Source organism: Thunnus albacares, chromosome 15 (assembly GCF_914725855.1).
Source record: "Thunnus albacares chromosome 15, fThuAlb1.1, whole genome shotgun sequence".
Classification (NCBI taxonomy): Eukaryota; Metazoa; Chordata; class Actinopteri; order Scombriformes; family Scombridae; genus Thunnus; species Thunnus albacares.
This window is the reverse complement of record NC_058120.1, coordinates 22,561,967-22,573,925: the sequence shown is the minus strand read 5'-3', so window position 1 is coordinate 22,573,925 and position 11,959 is coordinate 22,561,967. Positions and strand designations below refer to the sequence as shown.

General features: G+C 38.0%; 1 protein-coding gene across 1 annotated transcript; it reads left to right on the top strand.

Moving 5' to 3' along the window:
- Positions 1-3,165: 3,165 nt before the first annotated feature.
- On the top strand, positions 3,166-11,468 carry tmx1 (thioredoxin-related transmembrane protein 1). The gene is made up of 8 exons (XM_044374354.1): positions 3,166-3,426; positions 3,701-3,816; positions 5,217-5,262; positions 6,354-6,482; positions 6,980-7,025; positions 9,015-9,116; positions 9,231-9,297; positions 9,456-11,468. Exons 1-8 carry the CDS (start codon positions 3,221-3,223, stop codon positions 9,686-9,688), a joined length of 945 nt encoding a protein of 314 aa, XP_044230289.1. The 5' UTR covers positions 3,166-3,220; the 3' UTR covers positions 9,689-11,468.
- The last annotated feature ends 491 nt before the right edge of the window (positions 11,469-11,959 follow it).

The window sequence follows — 11,959 nt, the reverse complement described above, 5'->3', positions numbered from 1 at the left end:
AGTTTGACACACAAAACTACACATTGAAAGGTAAGTTTCTCTTAAGAATCTTAAGTTATTAAGATGTTTTGCAAATTAATAACCGCATGTGAACCCAAATATAATGAATTTCTAGCTAAAACAACACTATTTCCATTTTTTTTATCATTTGTACCAAACTGCTTTGTTTTAAGGGTTCATAAACCAAAAAGGTTGGGAACCACTGTGCGAAAGGATAGATTTGGATATTTCTAATCTATCATAATACAATACTCACATATATATATTTAAGAGTTACCGACAGCTGTAATTATTCCTTCACACTAGCCATGAAGCGACCCCTGCATAGCATGACTCCAGTGTAAAAACTCAGACTTCTGTATTAAGATCAAATAGAGAAAATCTGAAGCTGTCCTTTAAGGAGCTCATATATCTGGAGAAGATAGCACCGAGTACAACCACTTCTCCTTTTAACGCAAAGGAGCACAAATGTATCCAGCATCTAATCAGGATGCTTGAATGTCAGGATCGCCTCCCTGCAGAGGCATCCACGGAGAGGCATCCTGAGTGCATCACACTGGGAATAGACCCCAGATAAGACCCAGAACCTGCTGAAGGAATAATATGCCATCTAATCTGGGAACATCTGCTGGAGGACATGGCTGAAATAGAGGGATGTCTACTTAACCTGCAAGCCAGAAATGTGACAGGAAATGGATGGATTGAGACTGCAGGATACATCTGGCAGTTAGGATCTTGTCTTCACAGTTAAAGACAAATTAAAATGCTGCGGGAAAACATTGAGAGGTAGCCTAACATTACTTAAAAAGCTGAGTCTAATAGGATTGCAGTTAACCTCCAGGTCAAATCAAATGGATTTTACTCTGCTCACAGTTTTTGCATGTGACGGATACAAAATGCAAAACCTTGGAGCGTTGAAGCTTTGAAGATACTGAGCCAAGAACAAGCTGTTAACTTGACTCAGTTCTTACATGCTGTCAGAACTCGTTAAGATCATTAATTTATTAATCTGCCCCACAAAGCTTGTCTTGCAGATTAATTAATGCTCAAATGTACTTATTTACTTAATATATACTTAATTTAATTTAATTCTACTCCAGTTTAAATACACAGTTCATGTGTGGCATACAATTGGCAAAACTAATTGGCCTACATATTCTTCAATAGACCTATTTAAACAAAGATTAGTTGATTAATTGATAGTTGATTGACAGAAAATTAATTGGCAACAATCTTGTTGATCAATTAATCACTGCAGTTGTTTAATGAAGCAAAAATTGCAAATATTCTCTGGTTCCAGCTTCTCAGATGTGAAGATCTGCTGGTTTTCTCTGTGACTCTCAAAAAATATAAACAGAATATCTTCAGGTTTAAAACTGTTGATTGGAGAAAACAACATATTTGAAGACTTGACTTTGAGCTCTCAGAACATGAAATGGATTTTCATTATTTTTTAACATTTAATTGCAGCCACACTCTTGTCTCTCACATGTACACAGACACATTTGCTACAGCACATGTGATGGTTATATACCTCATTCTATTCAATATATAATATATTTATTTGCCCACATTTTCTCTCACACACAACAGTAATGTCTGCTTTCTATGAGCTATTACCAACACAACAGCACCACCTGCTGGTGATAAACGTTTACAATAACAGAGAATGAAATAAATAAAGTACAAGATTCTTCTCTGCCTTTAGTTGGTGTCATAATTTATATAAGATATGCTTAAACAAAACATATATATACAGTATCCTTAAAGTATCAAAAGTAATAGTACTTGTTTTACAGAAAAATGGCCCCTGTGAGTGATACATTATTATTATTATGCCACACCTGTCTGTTTTAAAACCCTGATGAAGACCTACAGTGGTCTAAACATGTTGGTTTTTTAATAATTTAGCCACTACAATAAAGGCTTTTTAATACTTCCTTCCTCGATGTTACATTTTCTTATATTTGTTGTTTTTCCCCATTTTCCAAGAACACTCAACATTTTTATGATCTACGTTTGATTATATAGAGCAACCAGTCATCTCTTTTCCTAAAGTACAAGTACACCAAAATTGTACTGAAGTACAGTACTTGAGTAAATATACTAAGTTACTTTCCACCACTGATATTTTTACATTACTGTATTGGTACTTTTACTTAAGCAAAGGATCTGAAGACTTCTTCTACCACTGTACTTGTGTAAATCCACGAAAACTACCATATAAAAGCTCATTTTATCTGTACTTTGAAAATAATTATTTATTTATTTTAAAGGACCAGTGTGTAGGATTTAGTGGCATCTAGTGGTGAGGTTGCAGATTGCAACAAACTGATAACTGGTTACCTTGAAACTCACGAAAAATCGCAAAAGGCCCTCTCTTGAGCCAGTGTTTTGTCTGTTCGTGCTGGGCTACTGTAGAAACATGGCGGTGCAAGATGACGGGCTCCGTGAAAGAGGACCCACTTCCTATGTAGTTTCTGACTGGAAAAATTCACATGAACGCCACTTTAAGTCAGAACAACAGACATTCGGCGAAAATTTAGAACATGACTTGCCGTCATATATGCAGAAACATGGCACACAAAAATAAATGTTTGATGGCAAGAAACTTCATACAAATTCACTTGTTGCATATCAATTTTTTGCTCACACATAATTTGCAACATGGTATAAGGTTGTCACCGTTAGTTGCTGTCCACATAGAGTGACCTAGATTAGCTAGAAGAGTTATTTATTGGCATCAACCCTGATAACAAGTCAGGCAAAGCAATATTTCAGTGGTTTTAGGGAATGCACTGGTGCAGCAACAAGTCTGGGACAAAATACAACACATCATCTTCTTTGTAGTGTCTGTGTTGTTTCCACATTACGACTTAAAAACTCATGAGCACACCGAAGTCGAAAGAATGACTTCACAACTTGGGAAATTGGACCATCCACTGAGCACGTGAATGCAACTGAAAGTATCTTTTTATTTTATTTTCAGGTGATTAAACACTAATTAAAACATACTTATGAACATTAACTTCAATTTCTGCCAAGTCCATTCTTCTAGATGCCACTAAATTCTACATATTACACCTTTAATGCAGAGTCTCACATCCTCTTCGTCTTTTTTAGTTTCACATCCTGTCAGTCAAACTCAAAACCACGTGACTCGGACGTTTAGGGCGCAAACCGGAAGTAAGCGTGCTGAGCTGCCTCACACAGAGCATACATGGCGTGTTTGCTGGCGAGCAGCTGCAGCTCAGAAACAACAATGTTTTCTTTAACAAAGCCAACAAAACACCGCTCATGGATATGCTGTTTATTCCTGGCGATATATTTAACGTCGCTGCCAGTTTCGGCTAAACAAGGCAGCCTTAAAGAAGTGACCGACGGCAACTGGGAGGAGATCCTGACCGGAGAGTGGATGATTGAGTTGTGAGTGTCCTGCTAACGTCCAGTGCTAACTGACAGCTAAAGGGCTAACTAGAATGTCAGTTAACTTAAAATAAACACGAGGTCGTTTAATTAGGGCGTGTTTCCCCACAATGCTGTGTCTAATCCGATCTTGTCTACCTGTATTAAGTGCTGACTAGCTTACAATAGCCAGCTTGCTAGTACACAGGCAGCTAATCAGGTCATCGGTCTATTTCAGCTGTGTTTATCTGTAAGTGATTGTGCATTTTCTCTTGTGAAACTCGTTGTCTCTCAGCTACGCACCGTGGTGTCCAGCCTGCCAGCAGCTGCAGCCGGTGTGGAAGGAGTTTGCAGACTGGGGGGAGGACATGGGGGTCAATATAGCCAAGGTGGACGTGACAGAACAACCTGGTAGGCCTTGAATGACCTCTCCCAGCTGCCTGTTTACACTTTGACTTCTTTATTTAATGACAAACCAAAGCTCTGAAAGCAGTGGTTCCCAACCTTACCCCCTTAACATAAAGCAAAGTCTACCTGGGACCCCTCCTCACATATTGCATTGTCTACCAGTTAGGTTACTGATTATTGTCTTGACTCATTTTGTCCATAAAACGTCAGAAAATAGTGAAAAATATCTGTTAATGTTCCCCACAGTCCGAGGTTACATCTTCAAATGTTTAGTTTGTCTGAAGTGCAGCTCAAAACCCAAAGATATTCAGTTTATCATCATGTCTCACAAAGAAAAGCAATGAATCATCACATTTACGAAGCGGAAACCAGCTTGTTTTTTTTACATTTTTGCTTAAAAAATGACTAAGTGATAGTTGCCAATTAATCTTCTGTCAATCGACTAACCTTACAGCATTAGAAAGAGGACTTTGTTTTATTTGAATAACTTTTAGAGGCTTGTGGAGGTAAAATACAGAATTTCACAAGAAATAAAGCAGAAATTAGAAGAAAGCTTGTCGATACAAAAGAACTGAGTTGCAACAGACCTCTAATTTTCTGGGAGTTTGTTTTAAATATGTGGAGCATAGAAACTGAAAGCTGCCTCACCATGACTAGAGAGGTTTTTAATCCTCACTAAGACCACTCTGAATCAGCTGCAGCTGTCTGATTGATTTTGTTCTATTTTCTTTTGTTTTTTTAAAGAGAGACCTGTAAAGACGCCATTACAGTAGTCGATTCGAGTGAAGATAAATGCCTGGACAAGTTTTTTCCAAATCCTGCTGAGACATAAGTCCTTCAGAGTAAAAAAAAAAAAGGGAGGGACATTAATTTACAAAGATTCTGTGTAGTAGAGGTGGTTATGCTGTTTATTCCTGATGATATATTTAATGTCGCAGCCTTAAAGAAATGAAAAAGCTATGTGTGTGTGCAAAAAAGCAAAATATAAATAGAAGTATAAATACCAATGTAAATATTAATTTGAGTGTAAATAAAATGTGTGTATTAACAGTCGACAGTAAAAAAAAGATAAACTATATATATGTACACGGTGCAGGACAGACAGTATGAATCACAATGAGATATGATTTGACTAATTTGGGCGGCTGAAGCTTCATATTAGCTTCAGATAAACTTTTAAATACATTTTTGCAATACATTTTCCATCATTCACATTATAAGTGCATTATGAGGCATTGAGATTTTTTCCTTGATTAATTGATTAGTTGTTTGATTCATAAAATGTAGCTATAGGTCAGACATTATTTTCACCCATCTGCTGAGTCTGAAATTCTTCTCAGTTAAGTCATGAGCCAAACGTTGCTTCCTGTACACTAACCGCTCTCGTCTCCTCCCTGTGTAAGGTCTGAGTGGGCGATTCATCATCACCTCACTTCCTACTATTTACCAGTAAGTTCTTGGTTATTTTGTGGGTTTTTTTTACTGCTTCCTCTCTTAAGTGACTTCTTGTGGTGTCTGTAAATCTGCTCTTAAAAGAAGATAATCTAATGGTTTAATTTAATGTTATTCTTAGTTTACCTGTATGTTGCGTGATTTTCTTATATATCACCAATACTTTATCATTTGTTATATATGTGGTGTGACTTCCTGAAATATTCTTTATTTGGGGAAAATGTTTAACTGTTTGACTGCAAACTAATGATTACTTTTCATTATGATCTATTTAATCTGATTAACTGTAATCTCTAAAATGTCAAGAGATGATTAAAAAAAAATGCCAATCACAAGGTTTTTTTCTTCCAAACTATGGTCAAAACTCAAAGCAACTTTAAAGTTTTAATTAGTGATTACATTTATAAAATACGAAGAAAGCAGCAAATCCTCACTTTTGAAATATTTCCATTTTTGTTTGATAAATGACTTAAACGGTTAATTGATGCTCAAAAATATGTGTTGATTAATTTGCTGCTTATTTATCAGTTAACTGTTAATTACACTGTTTCAGCCCTGACTGTAAACCAGAAACGGTCTCAATTAATCTAACAGCAACAATCATCAGTAACAGAAAGTTGAGGGTTAATCTGGTGTAACAGAACACTGAGTAAATATACCACCAGCTGCTATTTAAACAAACCTTGTCAGGGCAAAGTTTGCTTTTGGTTTTTCATTGTCAGTTTGACGTTTTGCTGTAAAAATGCAATTTCAAGTCAAAACCTGCATATTTGCAGTCTGGGGGATTGTGGCTACATACTGTGTAAGCTACATAGTTTTCACCTAATTTAAATTGTTCACATAATACTTTGAAACTTAATACAGAAAATGTATTTGTATGAATATTTTCGGCAGTTATACAACTGCCATGTTGCTCATTTTGCCTTCTTATCCTGTAGCCAAACATTTAACATGAGTCGTCACTTCTGCTGAACACATCTACATATTTTAAGTGTGTGTCAGTCCCGAGGGAAACATAACTGAATATCTGTGTGTGTGTGTGTGTGTGTGTGTGTGTGTGTGTGTGTGTGTGTGTGTGTGTGTTTCAGTTGTAAGGATGGCGTCTTCCGAAAGTACCAGGGCGCTCGCACCAAAGACGATTTCCTCAGCTTTATTGATGGGCAGAAATGGAAAGCAGTGGAGCCAGTTTCCTCTTGGTTTGGGCCATCTTCGTTTCTGTGAGTCGACAGTTTTATACAATTATGACGATGACGATGATGATGAAGATATAGTGTGATGATGGAGTTACATAAAACTGATTTTCCATTTTCCTACCAGCTGTATGATATATTATACTTCAATATAATGTGGTTATTGTGAAATTTGTCTCGACCAATATCGCCCAGCCCGAAGGTCTTTTTACCCTTTTCAGCTTTCAGCCTTGAAAACTACATTTTCTCATTTTTGTGTTCGTCCGGTGATACAGCATTACTGTTTTTCCCTCTTTGCTTTGAAATAACAGAAAAGAACATCACATGCCTGCCCTGTTAGCTCTATTCTTAGCGTCTTTCTGTTAGTTTAAAGTCACACTGCCAACCCCCCCACCCCCACCCCACCCCCCTCCCTTCCCCCTACTTGTTAAATTTGTAAGTTTAAGCTTTGTAGTGATGTTACAGTTTGACAAATCCTTATTGAATTACATGCTGGCATTTTTTCCTTTTCTTCTTTTCGGCAGAATGAATTCAATGTCTGCTTTGTTCAAGCTCTCCATGTTTATCCGGGTAAGTGAGGATTTTTCCCATTTATAGTTGCTGACTGTTGACATGTAGGTTTTTATATATAGAAAGGTATTTATTTGATATAAGCCATTTAATATAAGGAATGTGTGCGTCACTGGTGCGTAATGTGAAACTACATGTGGAAATGAAAACAACTTTTATGTGGAAAAATACAATGTGGGTATTTAAAAAGCCAGGATAAAGGGCTGACACTGTAAACATAGAGAAAAGTATAACCGTACCTCCATATAGTGCAAACAATATATATTGTAGGACAGCAGGGAACACCTACAGCTGTTGAGTTAAATAATCCTCTCTAGTGTCTCAGATTTCTACTTTTGATTATTTTTTTTTGAGGGCAAAAACACCAGAATATCAAAACACCTCCTCTCTTACGTGGATGACGTGTCGTTTCCATTATTAAAGGATAAAGCTGGCATCGTTCCATATTTTTCTGACTGTCAATAAATCTCATGAAAATACCAAAACCAGCAATGTGTTAGTCTCACTTAATACTTTCTGGTCCCTACGCCGTCTGTGACACCCAGCCCTGAGCTCGCTGGATTGTACTGAAGACGTAAATGTTTAAAAACACCTCACACCTATAGATTCTTTTGAAAGATATGAAGTAATTTCCTGAAACAGCTGCGCGCTGCAGCTTTTTAGCAAATATTACTCAAACAGAACATTTGTTGTTTTAGTGAGCAGTGTTTCCCACTAGGTTGAATGGTTTGGCCTGGCGTTCATGGTAATGAACTACAGACCCCTGTGTTCATGGTAATGAAGGAATGTCAGCCAGTAAAACAGTGTTTGATGTGTTTTTAACAACAATGGAGCTCTATGACACATAAATGAGCTGCATCAGGCTTCGGCTACACATACTTACTTACACAGGGATCAATTTATTGTTGGTTTTGGTCTTTTTATGGGAATTTTTTTTTTCAGTAAGAACAACACAGAATATCAGCAGACTTATTATTTAATAATATTGTAATGACTGTTTAGATAAAGCTGAAAAAATTGTATTTCTAAGGAAGAAGCAGTGAAGAGCTTTAAAATATAAGAGCACTGTTGGTTTACTGTTCTTATAGTTATTTGATACAATAATGACTGAATGTATGAATTCTTTTAATTGTCTTAAATTAAAACAATAAAGAAAACAACTATGGCGTTATTTTAACCGATCACATGTGCAATAATCTGCTGGTATTCAGTTGAACAGCTCTGCAGAAGGCTGTAAACTGTAGAGACATCATTTAAAATTCAAAATGTGGCTTAAGGCTGTATTCAGACCAAATCGTTGCGAGACACACCGCCGCAGGGTTGTGCGGAGGTGTAGGCGTGTTTATTTGTGCTCTAGAACATAACCGCTGTGAAACAATCAGAAAATAACATTTTATTGATCTGATTTACCAGCTTTCTCGCTACTGCTGTTCCGTCTCTTCATTCACTCTCTTTCTTTTTCTCTCGTCTTTTTTTTTTTTTTTAAATGAGTCGGGAAGCAGACAGCGAAGTCTGACTTTACTTTTAATGTTATCAAACAAAGAGAAATGTCCTTCCCTCTTCCTGGTAACGTCTTTATACTCCCTCATGGCAGAGTTTAGCTCTGATCAGTCCGATCACTGGCTGTGATTGGCCATCACAGCGTGACGTTGGATTGCATTTCTCCAAAAAAGTTGACTCTGGATCAACTTTCTTGCCTTCCAAAGCCCTCGCTGTCTAAACGCACTACCCCCATTCAAATGAACAGGAGGACTGATTTGGTCTGAAATGTGGCACCCGAGGAGAAGGTCATAGGAATAGTTGTTGCTTCCCTCGAGGGGATGATTGTTGATGACAGACGAACAAAGACATGGAAAGAAAGGTGTTTTAGAGAGAACATTTGTATTGTAAATTTGATAGAGTTTGCTGCTGTTATACTACATTAGTGCTTATTTGTTGTTTTTATTTGTTTATCTTATTTGTTGATCACGTACATTTTGCTTCCTCCAGCGTTGTCATAACTACATGACAGAGAAACTTGGGATTCCTGTTTGGGGATCGTATGTTATCTTCGGCCTGGCCACTCTGTTTTCTGGTCTTGCACTGGGACTGGTGAGTAAAAACGCCGCCAACACTATTAAATAGTGATGAAACCATATTGAATGTTCTCACAGCGTTCATCAAGCATAAACACTAATAATAGTCTGTGAGTTTTTGTCTTTGCAGTTACTGGTGTTCATCGCTGACTTTGTCTTCCCTTCACGGAGGTTTTCTTCTCCTGATTACTACCAGAGTGAGTTTCATGAGATGAAACGTCATGTTCAGATTATTTTATAACACGTTTATAAATATATACATTAATTAACGAGCAGAACGTAGATATTCGTCACAAATTTGCCAGTTGCAAGTTTTGTTCGTATCACTGATTCTTGTCCGTTTGCGACTCTGCAGAGAAACAATCGATCGAGCAAGCGAGGTTAATCCAGAGACAGGAGGACGAGCACGAGGCCGACGGCGAGGAAGACGACGACGAAGAAGAGGAAGAAGAGGACCAGGATGACGTCTGGAGGAGGAGGAGAGGGTCCCCCGAGGGGCGCCCGGAACCGAAGGGACAGGTTTTCCCAGACGAAGCTTTGAGGAAGAGGGTGGTGGCCAACCGCGAGGAGGAGGAGGAGGACACCTAGAGCGTCGGCACAGAGCGTCACATGAGCCCCCCCCCTACTCCTCCTGAGAAGAGCGCCATGGAGTCGGAGGAGCTTTGGTCTCGAGCAGCAGTGTTTACAGCAGGGAGCCCTTAATGCCCCAAACCCTCCCTCCTCCTCCTCCTCCTCCTCCTCCTTTTTCTCCTCCCTCCTCCTCCAGGCCTCCACAAACACCTCGCTTCTTTTCTTCTCCTTCCCCTCCCTCCCTCGTTTTCATCGGGAGCGCTTTAGACTTTCTCGCCCGAGCGGCAGGCTCCACCTGGAAAAAGCAAAACACTCCCGACACCTGTTTTCACTTCTGGAAACAAATCGCCTGGCTGAGGTTTGGGTATGAAGTGCAGTAGAGCTGGATTTTTTGCAATGTTGTTTATGCTATGCATCATTATTTGTTTGTGTTTTGTTTTTTAATGTGTGTTATTTTATGTTAATCTGAATTATTATTATTATTATACCATTCTTCTGTTTAAAGTTTATGTTAAATTTTACTACTCAGCTAATGTATCCATACTGTTTATTTTATGTCGCATATATTTTTACAAATCCTGACAGTTCAACCCCCCAAAAATAACGACACACCATTCCACATTCAGTTTATAATGGAGATAAAAGTGCAAAGGAGTGGCCCAAAACATTAACAAGGGACCCAGACGTTTAAATCTCAGCCCAGTGTGTGTAAAGTGTCGCATGCTCTCGGCACAGGTACGTAAAAATTAATGTCGTTTGGGGCAGGAACCCTTTTTATGACAATTGCGCTTCACTCAGCCGTCAAACCAAAACGTTAAGCTGCAGAACACTAGAACACGCTAGATAGATGCAGATTTTAAAAAAGAGGAACTATATTCACTCACAAATTAAAGTCCCGGTGAGTGTTGTTCAGTAGATGTCCCCCGTAATGTATCATACAATCAAACAAGGGGATGTTTTTTTTTAGTCTCTAATGTTTACTTGTGATTCACTAATTATTAAAAGGATGTTTACTTTAAAGAACCCAGATGTGTTGTCGACCTGTCGGTGGGTCTACAGTGCAGTATATGCATGCCGTGATATAATTAAAAGGAGGAACAATTTGGGACTCTTCCATGAACTGTTTGATACAGAGAGAGATGTGGCATATCCGTCCGAAAGCTGCTCTGCTTTGTGGAACAGTAAGAGGACCTGAACAAAGCGGTCTGCTCAACAAAGGGAGGCAAGAATCAGCCGACTGTAATCTTTTTTTTTTTTTTAAACACTTTGAATTCGACTTTTTTTTTTTTTTAGTCTGAAAATGTAAAATTAATATGAACTTATGAGGTTGATCTATCTAAACAAGTGTCATTTTGTGTACATTGGTTTCTCATTGAAATAATTTCAACAAAATGCACTTCTATGCATCTATTTAGAACATTAATGTCGCTCTGAAGCACAGCCTGTTTCCATTTCAGTCTTGTGAGAACAAAAAGGAGCCGTGCGCGCGTGTGTGTGTGTGTGTGTTTGTGTGTGTGTGTGTACGTGCATCCAGTATTTTTAATACACATTTCACTCTGTTGGTTTGATGACTTGCATAGACTTTGAATTTTATGCTGCTTTTTATTCCAAAAAAAGAAAAAAGCATAATAACTCCTTTCGGTGATGGTTGAAACAAGTTGTGATATTTTTTTTTTTTTTTTTTTTTTAACCCGACCACTATTTGAGGCTTGCAGCATTCACACTTTACTCTGAGCCGGCTGTGCTCCTTATTGTTTGAACTTCTCTTTCAATAAACTTTACTCTGACAAACTTTCAACTATTTGTGTTGCTTTCAATGACACAAAAATGAAACTCAGCTATTTATATCTCATCAGTGATGCACAGAGGAAATAGAGCAGCCGCTCACAGTCGGACATCTTAAAATACAAGTGTGAAGTCTTATATCTGTAAAAACACTTGCCAAACTACTGTAAAGGTGAGCACAAAGCAGTGATGGTAGAAGTACTCAGATTTTTACTCAAGTTAAAATACCAATAATGTGAATTTGTACTCAGTTACAAGGTAAAGGTAATTATTTATCAGGAAAATGTGCTTAAAGTATCAAAAGTGCTTGTTCTGTGATAAAATGTGCTGTTATTATATATTACAGTATCATATTGTCAATGCTGATCCGTCAATGTGTGAGCAGCGTTTTACTGCTGTAGCTGATGGAGGTGGAGCCAGTTTAGTCCAGTGGTTCCCAGCATGGGGATAGTGCCCCCACCAAATGGCCACAAGACAAATCTAGGCGGTTTTAAGATGATTAAT